This window comes from Cladophialophora immunda (assembly GCF_000835495.1).
Source record: "Cladophialophora immunda strain CBS 83496 unplaced genomic scaffold supercont1.7, whole genome shotgun sequence".
Lineage (NCBI taxonomy): Eukaryota > Fungi > Ascomycota > Eurotiomycetes > Chaetothyriales > Herpotrichiellaceae > Cladophialophora > Cladophialophora immunda.
This window is the reverse complement of record NW_015622547.1, coordinates 1-23238: the sequence shown is the minus strand read 5'-3', so window position 1 is coordinate 23238 and position 23238 is coordinate 1. Positions and strand designations below refer to the sequence as shown.

Sequence of the window (23238 nt, the reverse complement as noted above, 5' to 3'; positions counted from 1 at the left end):
GGTCTAGAGTCCGAATGAACGACAGGATTGGTATTACAGAGACCTGAGAAGTTTTCAGCGAAATACCCAGGATCTGACACCTTGAATCGGGGCTTCCTTGCCGGTACTTTGCTGTTCGTGACGGGCTGAGGCTTGGAAAGAAACATTCTCTAAGGCATTGGTTGCTGGTTAAAATCTTCCATGACTCGAGGGGCGGTACAGGCTGAACCGACGATATTATGTACTCTGCTCTCTTCAACATTGGAAAACGCCAAAAGGCAAAGTACTGTGAGTTGAATTGGCCACCTAATCTACTTGTCCCAATATTCAATGTAAAATATCTCTCGTAGACTTGCGATCGTCGTACGCACTGCAGTTCGTGTCGTCCCGATAGTCACAACCAAATCAAAACAGCTGATCTTGTTCCACCTAGATATCTATATTTCTCACCTTCCATTTGGGGAAGGTTTTGCACCATTTTCAACAAGCGCTGAGGAATTCGACTGTCCGTTGGCGTCTGTCAGCGTCCGTCGCTTGCAGACGCCTCTCTCCCTGCATGGAGTGGGTGAAGGGAAGGCAAACGAATTGGTCCCAGCTGAATAGACGTTGCCCCAGTTGTTGCTGCACTAAGGGTGTGTGATAGGAGACTCGGGCATTGAAGGATGAACAACCATGGAAAGACCAAGGTCGTTTGGCTGTATGGAGAGGAATGCTGGGCCGGGATGGAGTTCATTGGACCGCAGCCAGCTTCACTGCGTGGTCGTTACGGTCAGTAGGAAGCAGTACTATCTCACAGCAGCAAGCGTTTGAGGCGATTTATGTAGGCGTCGCAGCTTTGGATCGAGTACCGCCACAATAACTTTCAACCAGGGCTGAACAAAGGACATCCAACCGGACTTGGCGGGCCAGTCACGTACACCGGATGATAACAGATTCGGCCCCTCTCGGAGCGGGTTGCTACTACTTGGTCTGCCCGAGACAGGAGTTGGATCGGATTTCCCCTTTACTTGAAGAATGGGAGTGACGCCGCGAAAGGCAGCAATGGATAAGGTCGGAATACAAATGCAAGTAAACCAGGTGATGTGTTTGTGACAGACCTGGAGAAGAACTATCATGGCAGTCTTGCCTGAGAGCGGAACAACTCATAAGGCACAAAGTATCTTGTCAGTGATTCACACACAAAGATCCTCTCCTGTTTCTTCTTTTCCTTTGGTTAGCTCAATTGGTTGATTGATGTGTTCAATTCTACGACGACTCACAACATTATTCTAGTGTAATGCTTGCCTTGTGCGCGCCCCCCAGGCAGGCACACCCAGGGCCAGTATAACGAGTACACTCAATGCCCACACACGCGTTCTACGAACAACAAGCTCGACCACTCCCATCACGGTGGTATCCACCGCGACAATATCCACAACACCCACATCCGCCGCCGCCTCACGCGGGGATGCTCGGACCTGCTCAACAGTCGCGACCTTGTTCGCCGCGGTTCGCAGAGAGGTCGCAGCATGCTTCCTAGCAGCACCAGGGATATTACCCGTGACAGCAGCCTACACGGGGCTATCGACAGCAGTACTGGAATGCGGAAGAGTATGGATATCCCCAACATGGAGAAGATCGGGGACTGTACGATCATCGTTACTATTCAGACTGAGAATACAATGTCACCTCCCGAGCTTCTACTTACCCCACCCGCCACGTTCTCGGCCCTCAAGGCGTCCAGTCTCGCGGAGGCGGCAACCGAGGGCTAGGGTCCAAGCCAAAGCCGTGACCGTGGCGACGAACCTTACCATGCCAGAGACAACGACGTCAACTACGAACTAGGAGCCTTACCTTAGGCAACTGCTTTCCCCTTTCCCGGAAGTTGTTCAGCATCACTCGTCAGGAAATCGATTACTAGCCGTCACTAAGGCGCTTGGCCAGCATTCGTTAACGCCTCCCGATACCCAGAGAATTCAACTCTATCAGCCGGCCACTGCGGACACAGTTCCAACCGCGTCTCCCGCACCCGCATCAAGAGCAGGGTGCATTTGGCGAGCTACAAAGTGCAACTTCAACTACTCAGATCCCACTGCACTAAGCAAGGACTTCTAGTGGATGAGGTAATACTATTGGAAATCCGTCCCTACCACAGGTAATACCATTCTCCTCGTGGAAACATCTCGAGAATGGCACCGACACCCAAAGCAAAGTGAAAGCAGGCGAAGAAGCTGGAGCCGAGATGCTCATTCGTAACCCTTCTCTGGATCTTCAATTCGCCCGAGAACGAACCTGAGGATGACCATGGATAACAGCACGAGACTGCAGACGGGGACCAAGACGAAATGCACAAAGAAGAGGAATGAGATGGTAATGGAAAACAAGGAGACAACGATATAGCAGAACCAGACTTATTCTCTATTGCGAGTTGTGAGGATGAAGGGATCCAGTCCTATGACTACAGTCGCACCTTACTGTGTGCTCATGACCAGTTCAACGTCATAGGGTAATCTGAAAACGCAACCGCCTCGACCCAAAAAACCGGACTAAAGCGACGAGGAGATCTGCAACTTCGGAAAATAGCCCAAGAACAGGAATTAACACAAGGACCCATCCATTATGGAGAGCAACGGCCGAACTTTACATATACGCTGTTGAAATAAATCCGATATGGAGGCCATTAAACGAAGATTATGCGATAGTTCCACCATGGCTTCCTCAGCACGGAAGGGTGCCGAAAGAATGAAGTAGCACACCGGCATCGCTAATGGAATGTCTTTGTGGATTTAGACTCTGTCGTCCTCGTCCAACTTGGGCCGGATACAAGGTTTCAGCCACCTTTCAGAACGCTGTGGCCATGTCTACTTCATCAATGTTGGTCTACATGACGCTCAGTGGCAGCATGCCACTGTGGGACTACCTCCTGGCGACGATTGATATCCTGGTTGTGAACCTCTTCACAAGTATCAGCTTACTTTCTCATCCGATCTGTGATTGGTGGGGTGGAGTGCCTTATTGGTTCGAACATTTACTCTTGTCACTCTTGGTGATGATATCTTCGGGCCTGATAATGTCGCCTGCCTGGCTCGTATAGTGGTTCGACTCGCCTGACGCCTGCCAGCCTTGTGCCGCAATCCAGCTGCCGATTTATGGTGGGCAAACACGCGGATGCGCCGCTTTCAGGTTGGCGTTGAAGGACCTTCTTGCATTTTCTTGCAAATACCTCTTCATTTCCAAGGGTCTGCTCAACGGCATGGTACCCATATACCACAATGGGCTTTTCCCCGTGCTTCTTTGTCGCCAAATTTAGACGCTCGCATTCACACAAGACTCACCTCAAGGCTTTCATCATGTACGTCCAGTTATTTTTGGGCCGAAGAAACCCTTGGCTTTCCAGTCTAAGTGGGTTGATCCCCGACAGAAGCTACTTATAGCAACGACGTGCCTTAGCAGTACAGCAACGCCTCATCCACCAATCCCGACGCCGGCGCTTTGATTCTTCGCTGACCACCCTCAGCGTCATCTGAGGCTCAAGAATTCTTGCTATGGATACCAAATGGTGTAATCCTCAAAATGTCCCCGTTACACTTTCCAATAGAAGCATGGCGCTTGCATTGCGAACTCTTATGTCCCGGATCGAACAGCTGCTCCACGGAGACATTCCGGTTTACCTCGGATGCCCAAATTGTCGCCAATTCCCTTCTTCGTGTCCATTAGCGGTCAGAATCTCTTTTGCTTCATTGGTGCCCAAGATCTGTGGCTTTCAACAGGATCTCATGCCTGTGGTCAAAGACGATGAGATTTCTCCATCTGGCAAGGAACGAGGTTGCGGGTGGCCGTATGTCAGCACGGCACGCGCGGAACAAGCCTATTGGCCTCCTGGACAAATATGGATCATGAAACGCAAGCTCTGGCCATCAGAGGCATGTCTCTCATGCATGTTGAGTGATCCGGGGTACCGCAAGGACTCTGTGACAATATGGCTCGTCGAGCGGTCAAATTCCTCGAAAAGGCTTGGAGTGAGCGGCTGGGGCATGGCTTTGATATACTGTATATACCCTTTGAGGTGTCCCCATGAAGACCACCAGTGGCTGACCTGGCTAGAACAAAATTCAAGATGGCATTGTCAAACACCAGCCTCTCAGACCTTGAAACTCTCGCTGCAACATGCCTGGTGCAGGCAGGCTTGTTCCAGCGCAAGCTCGAAAGCTCCAAGCTTGTGAACGGACACGCAAAGTCTGCGCAACAAGGAGGTGCTGAATTGAGAGATATGCGCTTGTCCTTGTTTGAGTCGGTACAGAATCTTCTCTTGATGGCGATTCCGCCTGAATTCGTCCTGACGCAAGGACTCTCTGCAAGTGTGGGTTCCCATCTGTCTATGTTCTAGGGCACAGCTGAAATGTTCCAGATCATGGACCTTACAGCACTGCGATACATCAACCGCTTTGCTATAGCCAAAGGAGTGCCAATCGACAGAGCAATATCTTATACGGCGTTAGCTAAGATTACCGGCGTCGACGAATCTCAAATGAAGCGAGTACTCCGATACGCCATGACGAAGGGAATCTTTTTCGAGGTCGACGGCGAAGTGGCGCACACCGAGACATCCCTTCTTCTCCTCCAAGATGGCATTGCCACTTTGAGTAAATATTCCAGTGACCGAGGATGGCCGATTGCAAGCCGCTTCAATGATGCGATTGACAAATGGGGCCACGGCTCGCCAGAGCCAAACGAGACGGCATTCAATGTTTTTAAGAACACGGATCTGTCCATGTTCGAGTACCATGAGCAGCACCCCGAGTTTGGGGCCGATTTCCACGCCGTCATGAATCAGTTCACAAAGTCACCGCCACTGTCACATGAACACATCAAGTCGGCATATGAATGGAGCAGCCTATCCCATGCAACAATCGTCGATGTTGGCGGTAGTCTCGGCCATGGCAGTATTGCCATTCTCGAGACAAACCCAACGCTCACATGTATAGTCCAGGATCTCCCGAAAACTATCGCCCAGGCGACAGACCCTTCGACCTCGATTGTTCCCGCAAGCATGGAGAACCGGATCAGCTTTCAAGAGCACAGTTTCTGGGACCCCCAGCATGTTGCCGCTGACGTTTACTTCCTCCGAATGATCTTCCATGACTGGGCGGACAAATACGCCAAGAAGATACTGCAGGCTCTTCTGGTGGCCGTGAAACCTGGCTCAAGGATTCTGATCATGGACTACGTCACAATGCCGTACGGTATGCTCAAGATTGGTGATGAGCGACGAATGCGCATCCGGGACATGCAAATGATGGTGATGCACAATGCGCTGGAAAGAGACGAGGATGAGTGGAGACGTCTATTTGCTGAGACTGATTCTAGGCTAAGACTGATCAAGATACGCAAGCCAGCCGGAAGCGCTCTGTCATTGCTTGAAGTGGTTATGGATGACCGACGGGACTCTGTGATTCAACCTTGAGTCCGTAGCCACTCAAAGGAAGAAGCACGAAGTAGGGCGCAAATATCTGTCCTGTGAATTTGAATCGATTCCTTGCTGAGGCGCCATACAAGCTCAGGCTACGGGATGTCTTGACGCTCAAGGTAGCACATGATGGATCCTGGTCCCCTAATACGCCTTCGGTCCCGTTCTCTATCTAGCTTCGATGTACCTGACTAAATAAGCAAGCAAAATCGGCCATGTCTTCCACCTTTTCAAGGCCCCAAGACGCTTCAATCGCCTTTTGAGCTATCTGTTGTCCGAGGATTGGTACTGCTTGGTCCAGGAACTTCTCCTCGAGACTCAACTTTGTCATAGGCTTCGCTAAGGATCCGGTAGCATGCTTGACATAAATCTTCTTCTGATATTCACCACGATACGTGAACGTCAAGTGCGCTTCATCGTCGCGAATTGCTTCATCTGTTGTCACCTTGATCTTGTCTCTCACAGAAGCAATCGCAACATCGTTGCAAGTCTGATCCGAGAACTGTGTGGGCCCAGCATGCCCATAGACTAGTGCGACTGCGCATCCGTGATATAACGAGAAAATGGTTTCGAGACCGGACTGGGGATGCTTGATCGAGCAGAGCCGTACGCATTGGGGATTCACGACTACGTCAACCTCCTCCAGCTTTTCTGCGATTGCCCTGTCATCTGAAAATGCCTCCAAACAGCCATCTATGAGTGGATGGATGACGATTCCGCACGGGTATGGCTTGAAAGTGTTCTCGAGGATCTGCCATTTCTTGTCTTGTGTGAGTGTCGATATCAGCTGCTCATCGACCGTCGACGATACTAGCTTCGCCCATGATTCAATAGATCGGGTACAGCTTTCAAATCCGTGGGATGCTAAATTTGCTGCAAGAATCCCGTTTTGTGCAGCTCTCCCCATGTGCAATGTCTTTGTGTCTGTCCCGAACATTGCCCTGATACCCGCTGCCATGCTGCAAGCATGGCCAAGAGCGGCCGCATACCGCTGTGGCTCAAGCTTTAGTCCCTTTGCAACAGATGCCGCAGCGCCAAATGATCCAGTCGTGCCTGTGATGTGCCTGGAAGAATAAGCCTTGGTCGGTCAGTCGTGCTGCTTGCTTACCACCCATCTCGGTAGTGCCCAGGCGATATCGCATTCCCCACAGCGCATTGCGCTTCAACTCCACAGACAAAGGCAAGCAAGAACTCTTTGCCTGATAAGTGATGGTGCTCCGCCCATGAGAAAAGCGCCGCAAGAGGTGTCCCGGAAGGGTGGATCACCGTTCGAAGGTGCGTGTCATCGTAATCGGCTGCTGTAAGGGCAATCCCGTTGAGCAGAGCAGCATCTTCCACACTTGCCCGCTCGACTCGGCCAAGAAGACTGGCTTGATCAGCCTGCTTGATCAAACCAAGAACTTTCTGCGTTGATGAGACTTGTGAGGAGCCCAGTCCGCAGCCCAAGCTGTTGAGAATCCCACGTTTTGCCTGCTCAACAACCTGCTCTGGGAGATCTTCATAATCCAATTGAGAGAGGAATCGTGCAAGCTTAGCGGTGTGGTCGACCACGGCCATTTTCGAACGAGAATGATGTAGTGGTTGATTTCACAGATGATCTTCTGGAATTTGGAGTCGTGGAAACAAACCACTGTCGAATCATCTCCAAACGGCCAGTGAATTTGGAGAATGTTGCGGGCTTCAGTCGTGGCTCCCCAAACCACTGGCATCACCTCCAGATATGCTACCTCTTTCGCTTGCCCACAGGCTTCAGAATGACACGAGACCATGGTTTCTGATGAACCTCGGGTTGAAGTCCGACAATTTAAGCGGGGTAGACGGACGCCACGTCCTGTGCTTCAATTTGCATCACAAATCTTTCACTATGGTGGCACAAAGTCGTATAGTGAGCGTGCATTTTGCAAGTTCAAACCGGTGTCCGCGCCTGGGATGCTGTGGACGTGTCAAACATTGTAGTTCCCTTAATTGCATGGTTGGCTAGTATTTAAGTCGAGAGACTCGGCATTCTTGGCAGCACGTCGAGCCTAAATCTAGCCCCCATTTATGACTCTGTCACTCAACGTAACATACACCGGCGTGTCACCCTTTTCATCTAGCAGAGATGACGACTGCAATGCACCTCCATGTCCAAGAGAGATGGATTCATTAGGCGTCTCTTCTGTGGCGACTGCCCTCTTCAAGCGGCGGGATCTTTTCCCCTTGTTACTGCGCGAGAGTACCTCCTGTACTGCCCGGAATATAAACATGGGTACGTGACTTGCCGAACTATGGCATGGGGCTGAAGATGGGAGACTTTCTACTGGGGATGTGCTCACTCTCGCATTACTAGGAACCAGTCCTGCCCCGCGGAGGAGGATTGCATTGCGGTTAATGCCACTAGGTGGCTCTGTTACTTACGGCCAAGGATCTACAGATGGAAACGGGTATCGGGGTCACCTACGCCAGCTACTCCTCTTGAACGGATACGAAATCGATATGGTCGGATCACGCAAGGCTGGATCTATGGAGAACAATGAAAACGAAGGGTGGCGAGGTTATCGCATCGATCAAATCTTAGCGAAGGCCGAGAAATCCCTCCTGACGCATATGCCGAACGTTTTCACTGTCAACGCAGGCTCGAATGACTGCATTCAAGATTTCGAAATTGACGGAGCTGGCGAACGAATTCGTAAAATGCTGGAGACTTTATGGGGGAGATGCCCGGACGCCATAATCATCCTTTCAACTTTACTCATGACTGCGCACGGCAGTACAGAGCAGCGAGTGCTTCGTGTAAATGCACAACTGGCGAACTTGGTAGAGAAGCACTTGAATACGCACAGAAAGATAGTACTGGCTGACATGCACGGTGCTACGGGCCCTCAGCTCTGTGATTTTGTAGACGGAATACACCCAAACGATATTGGCTACCAAAAGATGGCTAGTATCTGGTATCAAGGTATTCAGGAGGCTGTAACTAGAGGATTTTTGTAAGGTATTCCCGTTTTGCATCGGGATACTCTGTGTAAATACCTATGCGTGGAACAGATCGCACATCGTGGCACCGGCATGTCTCTACATAAAATGAAGTCTGTCCGGTACAGTAGAGACAGAAAATGGCCGCTAGTATTTCAGTTGGACGGCAAGAATCGTGCCGTGATTGGAATCACAAAGAGGATGCTAGAGTGTGCCGCCCTTCAATTTCGTGCTTGCGCTCTCTCCATATTGTAGCATTCACGACGAGAGTGTGAGCTGCATTACCATTTCTCCTTCGGCACATATACCTTCCAGTGCTTGTGATCGAATCCCTCGCGAATGTCACCGACACCTTTTATCGAGCAATCGAAGAACTTCGCGTCGGTATAGTGTTCGAATGCAAAGCCCATCCTCCCATGCTTTGTGAAAACGCCGAGCAGACCTTTCGGTAGCGTGATATATACCCAATTCGGATGCGTCTGGATGGGAGATTCGTTAGAGCTGAGGAGCAACCTGTACCATCTCTGCAACATTAAATGAACAAAATGTGTGCATTATAGCTGTGGCAGAGCGCCGTTGTGTGGACTTTAACAACGAGAGGTGGCGGTAACTTACAACGGGATAGAGAATTCTTGCGAATGGACATTTTTCCCTGAAGCTTTCAGCAGCCCCTGCTGTCTCAAATTGTAAGACTGGCTCGAGAGGATGGAGGGAGAGGAAAGCGGTTTCCGGCAGCGGGACCTTATCCTGTGGCATCTTTTCCTAGTGGACATTGGGTGAGACATTGACTATCGCCGAGGATCTGGTATGCTTACAAGCACGACAAGTTGATCGTCTTCAGCGGTATGAGAGTAACGGCGATGGTGGCCTACGATGACTTTTGCAGAATCTAGAGCGTCAGGTTCAATACACCGTAGTTTGCGGGCATGCGCTGAGATTCTTTACCTTCGCTACCTGCTCGGGGCAGTTCAATAACAGTAGTCATTACTGACTTGACGTTTTATGAGAGTGTTCCGATAGAGTTTCAGCGGTGCATCACCTCTGACGATACACCGTCGCGTCTTAAATCATAGCATGGAGAGATCCTCTGTCATGGCTTGGCTAAGCCGGCGCCAGCTCGTGGTTTTCTATGTTTGATAAAGTCACCCAAGACACACGTTAACTTTTGGATCTAAGAAAGTTCTCGCTGCAAGCGGCCCGACCCATCAGGAGACGGTCCCAGCAGCACCACTCTATGGATAGAAATCGCCTTGCGTCGGCCAAGTAAGACACGAAGCAGAATTTCCGAAGTTTGTCACACAATAGCTACAAGAAGGAGTCGCATCTACTAGCCCATCTGGCTGCGTCGTTCAACCGAATGCGGAAGTGGATCGTATGATCTGGAGGCTTGAAACGAATCATCCTCTCATGACATCCCAGTCACATGAGGGAGGTCCAAAGACTTCTTTGCACATCAGGTATTGTCCAATTTCAGAATTGGTGATATCGGCAGACGTTTTCGCTAACCATAGGAAAAGGTAGAAAAGTGCTGGGTTTGAACGGAGGTGATGCTATTAGACACTGTGGTTTGTACGATGAAGAGCCGATGATCAGCCATAGAAGTAGAAGACTGGGATGAGTTATCTCCATCTGATGTTTTTCTTCAGCAATCCAGTCGCCAGGATTTTAATTGAGATTCCAGCTACAGCCGCTCTGTTGTTTCTCTCCTCCATTGCCAGCGAGCTTCACTCATACGATGCACTGTCAGGTGGAAGTCTCAGTGTCCGAACACGAGGCCTCAACAAAAGGCCAAGGCTAATATATTGGCGCATTTATTTCCTGATTTTTGAATACCATGACACACCAAATCAACGCCAATTTCAATGCCGGAGCGTTTGTGCTGTGGGTGCCCCACGACTGCTCGCAATGGCAACGAGGAAAGAAGGGATATCATGGTTGAGGGGTAATCACTCAGCTGGCTGGACAGTACGGCTTGGTAAAGCCATCACCACCCTTGGCAACCGTCGAGCTGAGCCTTGCCACCAATAGACCTGAACAGCCAAGCGAAGGAACGAATCTCAGCTACCGTGGGTCAATAGGAGAGGAGTGCTACCTGTATTGGGTTGCACTCCTGTCTTCTTAATATAGGGTCTTCTTACCAAAAGGTCGCAAGTCAGCTGAGACTGATTGGTGTATTCCTACAGATCAAACACCTCCAAAGGAGAGTAGAAAAGCAATCTCGCGTGAAATGCACGACCGGACGCTTGCAAACAGTTGATGAGGCAGCAAGAAGTATATCATTGCAATAATCCTTGATACGATGGTTCGGATAGGCTTCATTTGATGAGAGGTGCTCGAAGGTCAGCTGAACAACCTGATTACTAGCTGAGGAGTAAATACGAAGTAACTTGGCTCATCAAAACTAACACCGACAGCTCTTCCAACTCTGCTACGGGGGATTGAAATCGACGATGTCCCTCCGTCCATTTCTTCCATCGTCTCGCTTCCTGTTGTCCAACAAGACGCAGGCATATTTTCGCAGCGGCATTTCCAATCGCTCGAACATCATGCCCGCAAAACTAGTCCCAGACTACGAGGTGAAGCTCCTTCTGAAGCTGTCAGAAGTACTTGGATCAAACAATAAGCTCAGCAACGCGATCGTGTCAGAGTTCGATATCGCTTCGAGCACGAAGAAGATGAACGTCCAATTTATTGACACTAAGGATCAAGACATCTACACCAGCGGCTGGAACCTCCGCATCCGCAAGGAAGAAGGAGAAAATAACTTTGAGCTAACGTACAAGAAGCGCTATTCGATTGGCGAGGAGTATTCTAGTACCGCCGGAGGTCATATCGATACAGCGCTCGAGACAGCGCAACAAGAGGGATTCGACACTACAACAGAGTACAAGGCGCAAGTTGAAGTAGGATACCAGAAGCAAACTCTCTCCATCAGCTACGATGTTGAAGTTCCCGACGAAGGATCGGAGGGAATGGACTTGCCCAATGCGAAAGTCTCACGCGATCTCCTTACCGACGGTGCGCCCAAAGAATTCGAGAATTGGAATGCTCCAAACTGGGGTGGGAACCACCTCGTAACGTCCATAGTTTATGGACCGGTACACGCAAAGCGATTCAAAGGCAATTGGGACGACGGACTCAAGCTCTCTATCGAAGTTTGGCCAATTCGGAAGAGCAAGGAGGATGCGACCCTTGAGCCTATTGTTGAAGCGTCTTTCAAGACGTCTGACCTCCAGAAGGCGCTGAAGGCGCGTGAGAAAATTGTGGAATTGCTACAAAAGAAAGGCTGGTTTTTGGCCAAGGATTCCCTGAAGACGAAGCTCATCATGGAGCGATACGGATGTTTGGGCGAGTAACACTTTAATAATTCCGCCGGGTGGTTTATCCATCTGCTCTTGCGACGCCTAGTTGTGGAAGTGGATCACGCATGAAATTAGTTCATACCTATGTCATGGTGAATTCGGTGCAGATTGATTCTAATAAGCTTCCTAGCGTTATGGATGCTGAGGCCCGGTGAGCGGCCGAAAAGGCAGATTTCAACTGTGTCGGGCTTTATGCTCCAATTCCTCGTCTAGGCCTGATGATACCGTGGGTAGGTTGACAGACTCACCGCCAAGGACGGATGCTGTGACGGCTACGACGTAGGCAGATACTGATCGAGTATCCCTCTGTTTGTCCCGCTCAATCGGGTGAACTGTTCCTCTATTCCATCGTCATGTATAGAATTAGGTTGGCTCCTCATTTCTCCGACCATGGCGTTTCGAGATCGCTTCCAATCTGCGATCTAGAACACTTTTCGAGGTCGAGGACATAACTGGGAGACGTCAATCGCAAAGGCGGTGATGGTAAGTAATGTGGTCCGCCCCACACTCCTTGCGGCGGGGTTTGCCAGTTGGTCGATATTCCGCCAGGTCACTTCCTGCGAAGACGAGATCCATTGTTCTGTTCCAGTTCGGGCTGTAGGAGGGGAAGATGCCCCGTGGCAGGACCCGAGAGGGGTTCAAAGTCATCTATGAGAGCAAGGATCTCTAGCGTCTCATCCCTCAGCGTAAAGTGCCTACCACCCTACCACCCCACGGCTTGTCATTTTGGGTAAAGTCGACGACGAGGCTGAGCTCGTCTCCTTGACCATGCCCTCTGACAGCTTCTCGGGCCAGTGCTCTGAAGCCTGAGGCGCTTGTTGACCTGCTAACGGCACATGTATCGAGAATGCTCGAAATGGCCTTTCCTCAATCTTGGCTTACATCGAGGTCATTTCTGCCGACGTATCTGGCAACCTGAACGGAGGAACGAGTAGGCTGGGCTTGATCCGGAGGGAACCGTATCCCCACAGGGTCTTAGCTGACGAGGATTTGCTCCAACCTTGAGTGGTGCGAGAGCGGAGCGATCACCTCTCCAATCGTCACGCGTAGACTTGCCGGTTCTGGGATCATTAGTAGACCATGACGTTGTAGCCATTGGTCATGCATCAAGATATGCGATAGCCCTAGCTCTCGATCCAGATGATGACGTTCGACAGGAATGGAATGAACTATCGGAGAAGCTCCATATACAGCGAATAGGTCAGATCAGCTGCCAGTGGTGGCCGTTGATAAGCAGCGTCTCGTCCGCTTGGCCCTCCATTACTGCATGTGTACAGCTTTGTGCATATCTGGCCCACACAACCTCGGTCAGATTTACCTTGAGACCTCCTTGTGGCCGTATTTTCGTCACTCATAGGTTTGGATGTCTATCATCTCCATTCCTTCGTGGACGATCCATCTCGCCAGCAGTCTGTCTCGTGCTGATGAGTGGAGAATGGGATCACTGATCAATACACCTTGACGACAGCTTGGCTGAACTAGCGGATCGGGTTGATTTGTGCCTGGTCTTACTATCACTGCGTTTGGCGCTTCCCTGAACACTACAACGGCCTTATCTGGACAGAGGGTGTCACAATGATCTCGATTAACTTTGGCCGGGCACCATGATTCCCCAAGTTTGTGCATAGTCGAAGCGAGCCACGTTGGCGCGACGTCCGCGCCGTCCTCGAGATGCGAAGGAGGGGCTTGGTCTCCTCCTCCTCTTCGGCTCCGTCTGCACGTCTGCGCAGACCACCTGGCAGGTTGGTTCTTACCTTTTCCAACCCCTATTGACTGCATCTTTCAAGGTGTGCGAAGTCGCTCATGTGCTCCTTGGCACTATTGAGGTTGAGCACGATAGAGCATTTTGCGATAAATTTGAGACTGGAGAAGCTGACCGACTAGGGTCGACTGAGGCTTCTCGGAGAAGATGGTTGCGAGGCTGGCGAGGTGGGTGAACAACGACTCGCAGCGGACACGTCTGCCACCACCTGGGCCCAGCTTTATGCTGTCTGGACTTGATCGTTCGCACTGTTCTTGACCTTTTTTCTTTGGTTCTCCCTTTCCACTACGCTAATATCGGCTGCATTCTCTTGACCGGGTTTCAGAAGCTCCTCGATCATGTTCTCGTCCTTCTGTGATGTGCTCCCCTATTGCTCCACGATGCCTTCGAACTCCTGTGTCAGGTCTCCGTTACCTTGCGATGTGTGAGCAACAATCCTTGTCCTGCCTGCAAGCGTCATACTCTGGCCATGGATTTCCCGTCTAAGGTCTGACTCCATCAATCCGCCCATGGAATAAGCTGATCCTCGCATCATTTTCCTATATCATTTGTAGGGGAGCTCATTTTTAGCGACCTGCATCTTCCACCAGCCGTGAGAGCTGGACTGTGGCTGGTGTCAGTCTCTCCCCATTCCTGATCTTGTCTGCGCCTGTTCGGTGAACGACCGCACTTGCATTTCTCTTCTCGAGGATTGTCTATCTCTTCTCAGATCTTCCTCCGGCTTCGTCATACCGCTTCGGTGATAGATAGGACACGTTCGGTTAACTTTCTTGGCTGTGGTGATAGGTCTGACGTCTGGTAAGAGCTCGCTATGGGGTGAGCTTCTTCGAGTGGGATGGCCATCATTAACACGTTTGAAATGTTGGCTCTTTGGAAAGCAGCCACCAACCTCTGCCGCTGAGAGATCATGGGTCCGACGAATGCGCTCGTCTTCTATTGACTCTTAAGCAGCCTTGCAAATGTGGAATCGTAGCCAGCCCCTCGGACAGGGCCAAGTTCGGCTTTGTTTGCCATATCTCGTTTTGGCCACGCAGCCCCCAAAAGAACGCATGGAAGCTCCCGCCGAAGCTTGGCATGATCCACCACTGCAACATCCTTATCTCTGGCAATCCACTGGGGCACTGTGGAGGCAATTCCGGAGGCTGCTTGGCAGGCCAATCAGTGAGGATATCAGCAAGGGAGGCAAGGGAGGCAGCGAAGCCTACGGGCCTTGCCCGGGGTGGGCGGATCGCGTTGAGATGAACCCGACGGACATTTTACTGTGTCAGGCAGGTTACTTGGTGGCATCCTTGCTATTCGCCTTCCAGCGCTGGTCTCCATTACTTGAGAAGGTGCATGAGCCTGCGTCGAAAAGCCCTCACGACGGTCTCGTGATGCCCAAGAGGATCTGGCGAACCCCGATCATGAGAGAGGCGCCACATCGGTGGGCGCAAGCGATTGCTTCTGCTGCTTCTCCACCCAGCAAATGCCCTCCATCTCCGCAAAGCCGAGGCAGGGCTCGCTAAATGAAGGCGCGCCGGCACGATGTCACCTAATTGTGGCTAATCGTGGCGATCGCCAATGAGCGTCCTGAACGGGCCCGGGTTGTGTGCCGCCCGAACCACTCTCGATGCGACAACACAAAGCTCCTATCTATGATTTGCCATAGCTGGCTGGTCGCTAATGCCCTCGCAGCTTAAGGGTGCTTGTAGTGCTTGCCGATACTTGGGAAGCTTGGTGCTTTAAAACCGGGGTGACCGCGGTCTTCCTCTGACACGGTTTTGTTTCTTTCATTCCTCCCTCTCGTCTGTCGCCAAGATGAGTTTCGAGAACAAAACCAACACTCTCAATGAGAAGTACGCCACCGACGATGTCCCGGACCATGAGCCGGGCTCGTTCGCCGCTCATGCACGTGGTCGACAGTTCAGTGTCGACCCAGAGGATCGTGCTCTGGTGGAAGGAGACCAGTACGTGCTTCATCGCGAGCTGAAGGGTCGACATATGCAAATGATTGCCATGTAAGTACAAACACCGAGTGCCCCAAGCTCATGCTTACCGACCTTTTAGTGGTGGTGCAATTGGTGCAGGTCTATTCGTTAGTTCTGGTGGTGCTTTCCAGACCGGTGGACCTGCTTCTGTGCTCCTTGGTTTTATAATCATTGGTGAGTTACATATTCTGCGAGAAACATAATCGATAGCTAACCGTTTTTCTTCCCAGGTCTCATGGTGTATGTCTCCTAGATATTGGAAGGCCTTTGTCCTCAGCTCACACTCCTGGTTAGCTATCTCATGATGCAAGCTCTCGCGGAGATGTCCGTTATGTATCCGGTCAATGGTGCTTTCACGATGTACATCTGTCGCTTCGTTGATCCATCCTTTGGGTTTGCCTGCGCCTGGGAGTACGCCATCAGTTGGTTGACTGTCCTTCCCTTCGAAATTTCCGCTGCCTGCAACATCATTCACTATTGGCATGGATCGGACGGCATCAACAATGCCGCGTGGATCGTCCCGCTGCTCGTCGCCTTGATGGTTATTCAGATTTTCGGTGTGAGGGGATATGGCGAGGTAAGCCCACCGAAAGTCTTCCGGGCAATGAGCTAATTGGATAGGTCGAATTTGGCCTCAGTATTCTCAAGATTATTGCCTGCATAGGCTTCATGATCCTCGGAATAATAATTGACTGCGGCGGCGTTCCGTCAGACGACAGAGGCTACATTGGGGCCAGATACTGGTAATCTCGCCCTAACAGTAGCTACCGACAAGACTGATAGTTGGAAATAGGCATTCCCCTTGGTCGGCGTTCCTCAACGGCTTTCACGGCTTCTGCAGTGTCTTCGTCACCGCGGCGTTCGCCTACACTGGAACTGAGCTGACCGGACTGGCTGCTGCGGAGACGGCCAACCCGAAGAAGGAGATTCCCCGGGCCTCAAAGCAGGTCGTATGGCGTATCGGCATCTTCTACATTGTCAACCTCTTCCTCGTTGGTTTGATCGTACCGGCAGACAGCCCCTTGTATAGTGGCGAAGGCTCCGAATCGCGTCACTCACCTTTTGTCATCGCAATTCAGCTTGCTGGCATCAAGGTCCTCCCATCAATCTTCAATGCGGTCATCTTGATCTCTGTCATGAGCGTTGCCAATTCCTGCACTTTTGGCTCGACTCGAACAATTCAGGCTCTCGCTGCAAATGGTGCGTTTTACGAATTCAAAACTCCCTACGACGCTAACTTCATATATAGGTATGGGTCCCAAGATACTGGCCTACGTTGACAAGAAAGGCCGTCCCATGTCCGTGGTGGTCCTCCAGCTTCTATTCGGCTGTCTGGCATTTATCAACTTGGCGAGTAATGGAGGAACGATCTTCAACTGGCTCCTGTCGTTGTCAGGTCTCTCTATTCTCTTCATCTACAGCGGTATCGCTCTGGCCCACATTCGCTTCCGCGCAGCTTGGTAAGTAGCAGAATGCACCCTCCGCTTCTCTCCTCAGAGTCTAATGACTTTCAGGGCTCACAACGGTCATTCCTTGGACGAGCTCCCCTTCAGGGCTGCTTTCGGCGTCTGGGGCTCGTGGGTGTGCCTGCTCATCAACGTTGTCAGCCTCATGGCTCAGTTTTACGTCGCACTCTATCCAGTCGGGGGCCCTTACTTGGATGCCAATACCTTTTTCCAACTTTACCTCGCTGGTCCCCTGCTCATCTTCCTCTACCTGTGCTGGAAGATCTACAGCTGGTTTGTTCGGCCATCAGACCGCCCGTTGTTCATCAGAACCAAAGATATTGATATCTATACGGGCATGAGAGAGAGCCAGCGAGCCGTTAGTGGTGCAGATGTCCCCGAGGATCAGAGGCGCGCTAGCATAATGGAGATGCAGGAGGAAAACAAGAAGAGAGGTGCCAAAGATTATGTCATGGCAGCCATCAGAAACCTCATCTAAACTATCAAAATTCAGTATTGATCATCTTGTTCGAGATGGCGATCAGTAGCAGCAATGCATCGGTGCAAGCGGTGGAGGTTTGAGGCTGTGTTGATCTGCAGTTGTGATAGTGTGGTCAAACGCACGGCGAATTACGAACTGAGCAATTCAGACCGTGTACCTGGGAAATATCTCTGGCCACTTCAGAAGCTAAAATACCCTTAGACTTTCCCTGCATATGTTTCAAAATACTTGGATTGCGTATAGGAAACGGCCTGGTCAAGTATGAAGTCCGTTACTCTGGATCTGCTACCTTTAAGATTGCCTTTCCCACTGCTCTGTTGCTCTCAAGCATATCGACAAAGGCCTGTGCAGCGTTTTCAATCCCTTCGGTGATGTGTTCTATGCTTCGAATCTTGCCATCTTTGAGCCACTGTGAAGGAAGTACATGTCAGTATACGGTCAATGTACTCAACTTGTTTTGAGGAGGCAATTGGTTATCTCACTTGGAGCATTTTCTCGTCCCTGAGTTGACGCCATCTGGGACCGAAACGTGGGTCCGTAACGATGAAGCCTTCCATTTTAAGTCGCTTCGAGACGATGTTGAATAGACCCTTCACGCCATACTGCTCAGCCAGAGGTTTGTTGTACTGAGATATCATGCCACATTCAACTACGCATAGATAATTAGCCAGAAACAAGTCTGAAGAACACCTGCGACACTTACTGAGTCTCCCAAAGTTGTTCATAGAACCAAGGGCGGCCTCAAGTTGCTCGCCTCCAACGTTGTCATAGTAGATGTCGATCCCTTGGGGTGCCAGTCGTCGCAAAGCGTCCGCTGCCTTCTCCTTTTTATAATTGAAGCCATCATCAAAACCCACCTCCTTGATAAGACTCAGCTTTGTATCATCGCCGACACTACCAATAACCGTCAAACCCTCGATCCTGGCAATCTGGCCGACAAAAAGCCCGACAGCACCGGCGGCTGACGAGACGAAGATGGTTTCTCCCCTTTTTGGCGCTCCAAGCTCATAGAGACTGGAGAACGCTGTCAGACCAGTCGAACCTAGTAGACTAAGCCAATTGGATAGCGGCGCGTTGGGAATGGGGTGGGCTTTGCGGACGAGGTCTCGCGAGAGGAGTTCGTCAGGTATGGCGCTATATTCCGCTACCGGGAATTGGCCGTACACAATGTCTCCTCTGGTGTATTTGCCGTTGTCGGATTTGATGACTTGGACCAGGGCGTACGCAGTCATCGGCTCACCGAGGGTGTATGCGGGAGAGTATGATTTCGCCTCTGCAGTCCGCATCCGGCCTCTCATGTAAGGGTCGAGGCTGACATAGAGCGTCTTGCCGGTTACCCCTCCATGAGGCGGATCCTGCGCAACATCGAATTTCCGCTCCTCGATGCCTAGGTGCACATCTGGAACCGGTGCATGGATCGGCACGCTTTTGAAGATCAGGCTCTTGTTTTGAACCATGATGAGGAGACTGAGAAAGTTAGGTTTTGAGCGAAGCCATGTCCCGAGGCTTAAGCGGGTGTTATAAGTAAGCCCAGGAAGCTAGGGCCCGGGTAGCACAGGAAGGTCAGCCGGGACATAATAATATATATCGGGCTCAGGGCCTTGCGAGGAAGTATCCAAGCACACATGAACTGAGATGTCCCAAAAGCAAGAAGTAGTTTAATCAATTCTCTCAGTAATATGGAATGTAACTATACAAGGGCGTTCTCAGTGTGAGGAAACTGTGAGCTATATCGTGAAGTTACTCAGGGCTTAGACTTCTAGAAAACCCTTACCAATCCAAAGGGAATGGGCCAAAAGGAAAGCCGACAGCAGAGCCTCGGCCTTTGAAGGCAAAGCAGGAGAGAAGAGAATGACAAAGAGAGAGGGCATGAGGTAGAAAGTCGAGGATAACAAATATCCCAAGGTTCATATCCCCTTAACCACACCGCCATCGATCCTAACTGCAGAGCCAGTCATCCAGCGCGCCAGTGGAGATAGTAAATACGCGACAAGCTCTGCGATTTCCTCGGGCTTTCCAAATCGGGGTATACCCATGGACTTCAGCAAGTTGCCTTTGGCCTCTTCCAGGGGGATCTCTTTGGCGCGAGCAGATTCCGTGGCCATCGTCACCAGTCGTTCAGTCTCAACAGGGCCAGGCAATATTGTGTTGACCTGCACACCATCTTCGAGTCCACGATCCGCAAACGCCTTGGACAACGCATTGACAGAGGAATTAACAACCGCAACCGCCGCATTGCCTGCTTTAGGGGCCTCAGCCGCCACGCCGGACATGAACAACACAGCACCCTTGGAGATTTTCAGGTACGGCCAGGCCTCGAGGGTCAGTCGCCGTGCGCCATGCAGTTTCAGATTGAATCCGTCGTTCCACTGTTCGTCGGTCAGTTTGAAAAGGTCGATTGGCTTAACGGAACCGGCATTGTTGAAGAGGGCATCAATCCTCCCAAACTTATCGACCGCTGCTGCCACTACTGCCGTTGCGGACGCTGGCAGGGAGAGGTCCACCGGGATGATGAGTGTTTTGGCCCCTGCTGCTTCTACCTGCGCTGCAACCTGCGCTAGCAGCGGCTCGTTGCGGGCAACCAGAACAATTGCTGAGTAGATTTGGGCGAGTCGGATCGCAGACGCCGCTCCTAGTCCTTGACTTGCCCCAGTAATGATCGCAACAGCCTGAGTTTGAGCCATTGTCAAGGAGATGACTAGTAAAACTCCTCTACATGAATGAATTAAAAAAGTCAGATCAGGAGAAACACTGTGACTCTAGATAGCTGTATTCGAGACTGGTACCGAGGGACGTAATACCAGTCTAAGGAGTAGGAGGAGGGATAGAATGGGGAGGAGGTGATGGTGGTTCTCAACGGCCTCTTTATCTATATACTCGGCAAATAAGGAACTCAATGTTCCGGAAATTCCCCTTCCCCGCACTGTCAAGACTAATACTATTCTAGGAAGGTCCATAAGTTCTAATTAAAGTGGCAAGAGTGGTTAATATTCTAGCTGCTGTCAAGGGCTAAGTGTATTACGTCACTGAGTGATCACCGGCATTTCACCGGCCTTGCGTGTTGCCCTAGCCTAACTGAGAAGGTTAGCCGGGCTAGATTTTCACATCGGCACGCCAAACTGCCGCGCGCGCGTCCCCACTAGTTAGATAGAAGATCAATCAATCAAGTTGGTCCTATAGATTATGAGCCCCTAAAACGTTTGATTTCGCGTTATTCAATCTTCGTTTGATTCATCCTAGGTCGTCTTATCTTAGCTATCGTTACTAGGACTAACCTAGACTTCTTCGCGTCGGATTCGGTGGTGTTGGCCGTAGGTGTAGAGGCGTGAAGACCGCCTTCGATATATAAGTTAGGAAAAACTTATAGGATCGAATGGGTAGATGAGTTGGACATAAAGATGTATAATGGCGATAGAACTCTATATAACAATTTCCACCATTCTGTTGGAACGGGGAACCACTTTCAAGACCTAGACTATTGGCAACGCCCCAATTCTACATAGAAAAGTCAGCCTTACCACTACCGTGGAGCTTTACGACCCGAAAACTCTGTACGGCTAGATGTACGATAGGATATGGAAAGGTATAAAGAGAGTGCTATGATTAGGAATGTCCCTACTAAATGTGTACACAAATCGTCTCGGATACTCAATATTTGATATGTAGGTAGATGCACGATTTCACACATTCTGGTTCCATACCCTTTGAACTAATCATAGTCCTTGTGCGCCAACACACTCTCGCCATCACAAGCTGAGGAGCTTCTTCCTCGGAGTCGACCAGTACATATCTCACGCAAGGCCCACGATATTTGGCTGTGGGCGATGGATTGACGCCCAGGGTTTATTTTGGCAAGAGCTAGGAGCTCCTTACACATTTGAATACGTACACTTAGAACTCGTCACTGACTCCAAGGTTGGAAACAAATCAATCAATGTATATCGGATCACCTGTACTTTGGATGTTCGGCAGCTGGAGTCCATGTGTGTTTCCGTTCGCCACATTCGACACATGGATGGGGTAGCACCGCCAGCAGTGATCTGAAGAGCAAATCGTGATAGGACGTCGCCCTCCGTATGGGCGAGTCGTCCCCAGGATCCCGACTGCGGCTAGCCGCGCGATCCAGTTGTTGTGGGCTCGTATGACAATTGGTTCGATTGAGGCATCCAGAAGGTCATTCCAACCCTCAACAGAGATTAGGTCCGAGACAAAAGCGGGGCTACCGTCATGCCTTTTCGGGTCCTTACAAGGACAAGGGTGGAACCGATGTAAAATCCCTGGATCGCTAAGTGACTTGAGTATATCAACGTCGCCCACCCATACACCTGAGTCGTACACCGAAACGACCGATTCCAAGAAATATATTTGGCTGTCTTGGCCTTGTTCATCGCTAATATGAGCTGGCCGGTAATAGTATGTGAATGACAAGTGAAGCGTGGTCCCACTCAAATGATTCTCTGGTTTCGCATCGAAAGACGAATTGCTCGCCACCTTCTAAGAGGAGGGTTTTATGGCTCGCACTATCGGCTCTTTTGGTGGAATTAGCAATGTCAAACCTGGTTTTCCAACATTGCCGATGGCGTGTACCATTTCGTACAGCTTCGGTGTAATTGAGGGATCGCATAGCAACTGTGTCAAATTGCGTTACTTAAGGTGCAAGACATCTCAAGGCGGACAAACTTACCCGCATATCAACATATAAGGAGTCCTCATACGCCATCGCGAAAACCCGCTCCATGACATCTGGATCAATGTCAATCTCGGTAACCATATATGCTAGACATGAGAAAGCCACTTCAATTTCGAACGGAGCATAAGTGCTACTACTCAGCGATCCAGCGATTCTTTTGAGGATGTATGACTTGTACCACTTGGCGCTTTGAATGGGTCGCTCGAAGGTGCGAACAGAGATTTTGGCCGTGGGTATAACTCTGAAAAGCTTGCAGAGCGGCGACAACGCCAGTATTGTTGCTTCAACAGGCGATGGCAAGTCAAGGCGCCCATTGATATAGTTCGTCAAGTTTTTGACGGAGCATAACGTGGGTGCATAGCGAGTCGCGCAGCATAGCGAGTCGCGCACTTTCCGCGCTATATATTACCTTCAACTTATTCCTTTAAGTACTCCACCAAAACAAATGAAATCTACTCAGAAAGAAGCTAGAATACTCCTTGCCCTTCAAGCTCTTAAACGCGATCCAAAACAGAGCGTACAATCTATTGCTAAAGTCTATAATATCCCTAAAGTAACCCTCCGTAATCGAAGGAAGGGTCGACCTTTCCGACGCGACTAACCAGCGAATTCTCGAAATTTAACCGACCTTAAAGAATCAGTCCTCGTACGAGAGGTCCTTAACCTATGTTCGCGAGGATTTCCTCCCCGACTTAGTGGTGTAGGAGATATAGCTAATAAACTGCGTATAACGCGTAGCGCGTTACGCGTTAGACCGCGCTAGGTATCGAACTTTATTAAACGACATTAAGAGCTACGAACGCGATTTATACGTAGATACGACTACTAGAGAGCCTAATGCGAAGATCTAGTAACTATTTAAGTCTAGTTTAACCTCGTACGGAACGTAATAGCTAAGTATAGGATCTATAAAGATAACACTTAGAACTTTAATAAGACTAGGTTTATAATAGGCCTAATCTTATCCGTAATAGTTATAATAAGTTCTAAAGAGTATAGAAAGGTTAAGATAATATAGCCTAGTAATGTAAGGGAAGCGGTGGATAGACAGGTTGATAGAAGCAATAACGCCTAGTACTGATAGCTCTAGCCCTATATACAGAGACTCAAAGCCTTGAAGAGGGTTTGAG

At 50.3% G+C, this 23238-nt stretch overlaps 7 protein-coding genes across 9 annotated transcripts; 3 read left to right on the top strand and 4 right to left on the bottom strand.

The window, feature by feature from the left end:
• Window positions 1-5597: 5597 nt before the first annotated feature.
• PV07_10849 (uncharacterized protein) lies at window positions 5598-7055 on the bottom strand (the record flags this gene model as incomplete). Its single annotated transcript, XM_016398217.1, has 2 exons — window positions 6534-7055; window positions 5598-6489 (listed from the first exon to the last, which is right to left on the bottom strand). Exons 1-2 carry the CDS (start codon window positions 6980-6982, stop codon window positions 5598-5600), a joined length of 1341 nt encoding a protein of 446 aa, XP_016242779.1. The 5' UTR covers window positions 6983-7055.
• Window positions 7056-8335: 1280 nt separating this feature from the next.
• On the bottom strand, window positions 8336-9465 carry PV07_10848. Of its 3 annotated transcripts, none has more exons than XM_016398214.1 (4): window positions 9326-9465; window positions 9196-9269; window positions 8996-9142; window positions 8336-8859 (listed from the first exon to the last, which is right to left on the bottom strand). In XM_016398214.1, the coding sequence occupies exons 1-4, from the start codon at window positions 9363-9365 to the stop codon at window positions 8662-8664; spliced, it is 459 nt and encodes a 152-aa protein (XP_016242776.1). In that variant the 5' UTR covers window positions 9366-9465; the 3' UTR covers window positions 8336-8661. The 3 variants fall into 3 exon arrangements, with proteins under 3 accessions (XP_016242776.1, XP_016242777.1, XP_016242778.1); XM_016398215.1 differs by having other exon boundaries at window positions 9196-9257; XM_016398216.1 differs by having other exon boundaries at window positions 9196-9465.
• A 529-nt stretch (window positions 9466-9994) lies between these two features.
• Window positions 9995-10408, top strand: PV07_10847 (uncharacterized protein; the record flags this gene model as incomplete). The annotated part of the gene is made up of 1 exon (XM_016398213.1): window positions 9995-10408. The coding sequence occupies one exon, from the start codon at window positions 9995-9997 to the stop codon at window positions 10406-10408; it is 414 nt and encodes a 137-aa protein (XP_016242775.1).
• Window positions 10409-10926: 518 nt separating this feature from the next.
• On the top strand, window positions 10927-11736 carry PV07_10846 (uncharacterized protein; the record flags this gene model as incomplete). Its single annotated transcript, XM_016398212.1, has 1 exon — window positions 10927-11736. The coding sequence occupies one exon, from the start codon at window positions 10927-10929 to the stop codon at window positions 11734-11736; it is 810 nt and encodes a 269-aa protein (XP_016242774.1).
• Window positions 11737-15211: 3475 nt separating this feature from the next.
• Window positions 15212-17824, top strand: PV07_10845 (uncharacterized protein). The gene is made up of 8 exons (XM_016398211.1): window positions 15212-15501; window positions 15551-15645; window positions 15702-15711; window positions 15766-16048; window positions 16093-16214; window positions 16265-16671; window positions 16721-16931; window positions 16986-17824. The coding sequence occupies exons 1-8, from the start codon at window positions 15302-15304 to the stop codon at window positions 17413-17415; spliced, it is 1758 nt and encodes a 585-aa protein (XP_016242773.1). The 5' UTR covers window positions 15212-15301; the 3' UTR covers window positions 17416-17824.
• On the bottom strand, window positions 17649-18882 carry PV07_10844 (uncharacterized protein). The gene is made up of 3 exons (XM_016398210.1): window positions 18122-18882; window positions 17901-18067; window positions 17649-17827 (listed from the first exon to the last, which is right to left on the bottom strand). Exons 1-3 carry the CDS (start codon window positions 18873-18875, stop codon window positions 17690-17692), a joined length of 1059 nt encoding a protein of 352 aa, XP_016242772.1. The 5' UTR covers window positions 18876-18882; the 3' UTR covers window positions 17649-17689.
• A 443-nt stretch (window positions 18883-19325) lies between these two features.
• Window positions 19326-20102, bottom strand: PV07_10843 (uncharacterized protein; the record flags this gene model as incomplete). Its single annotated transcript, XM_016398209.1, has 1 exon — window positions 19326-20102. The coding sequence occupies one exon, from the start codon at window positions 20100-20102 to the stop codon at window positions 19326-19328; it is 777 nt and encodes a 258-aa protein (XP_016242771.1).
• Between the last annotated feature and the right edge of the window lie 3136 nt (window positions 20103-23238).

Coding starts and splice junctions, on each gene's coding strand:
- PV07_10845 (XM_016398211.1), top strand. CDS start 15,302: ATGAGTTTCGAGAACAAAACCAACACTCTCAATGAGAAGTACGCCACC. Junction 16,215..16,264: donor TACATTGGGGCCAGATACTG/GTAATCTCGCCC, acceptor AGTTGGAAATAG/GCATTCCCCTTGGTCGGCGT. Junction 16,932..16,985: donor ATTCGCTTCCGCGCAGCTTG/GTAAGTAGCAGA, acceptor AATGACTTTCAG/GGCTCACAACGGTCATTCCT.
- PV07_10848 (XM_016398214.1), bottom strand. CDS start 9,365: ATGACTACTGTTATTGAACTGCCCCGAGCAGGTAGCGAAG. Junction 9,270..9,325: donor GCCCCGAGCAGGTAGCGAAG/GTAAAGAATCTC, acceptor CTGACGCTCTAG/ATTCTGCAAAAGTCATCGTA. Junction 9,143..9,195: donor ACGATCAACTTGTCGTGCTT/GTAAGCATACCA, acceptor AATGTCCACTAG/GAAAAGATGCCACAGGATAA.
- PV07_10844 (XM_016398210.1), bottom strand. CDS start 18,875: ATGGTTCAAAACAAGAGCCTGATCTTCAAAAGCGTGCCGATCCATGCA. Junction 18,068..18,121: donor GAACAACTTTGGGAGACTCA/GTAAGTGTCGCA, acceptor ATCTATGCGTAG/TTGAATGTGGCATGATATCT. Junction 17,828..17,900: donor GGGACGAGAAAATGCTCCAA/GTGAGATAACCA, acceptor CTTCCTTCACAG/TGGCTCAAAGATGGCAAGAT.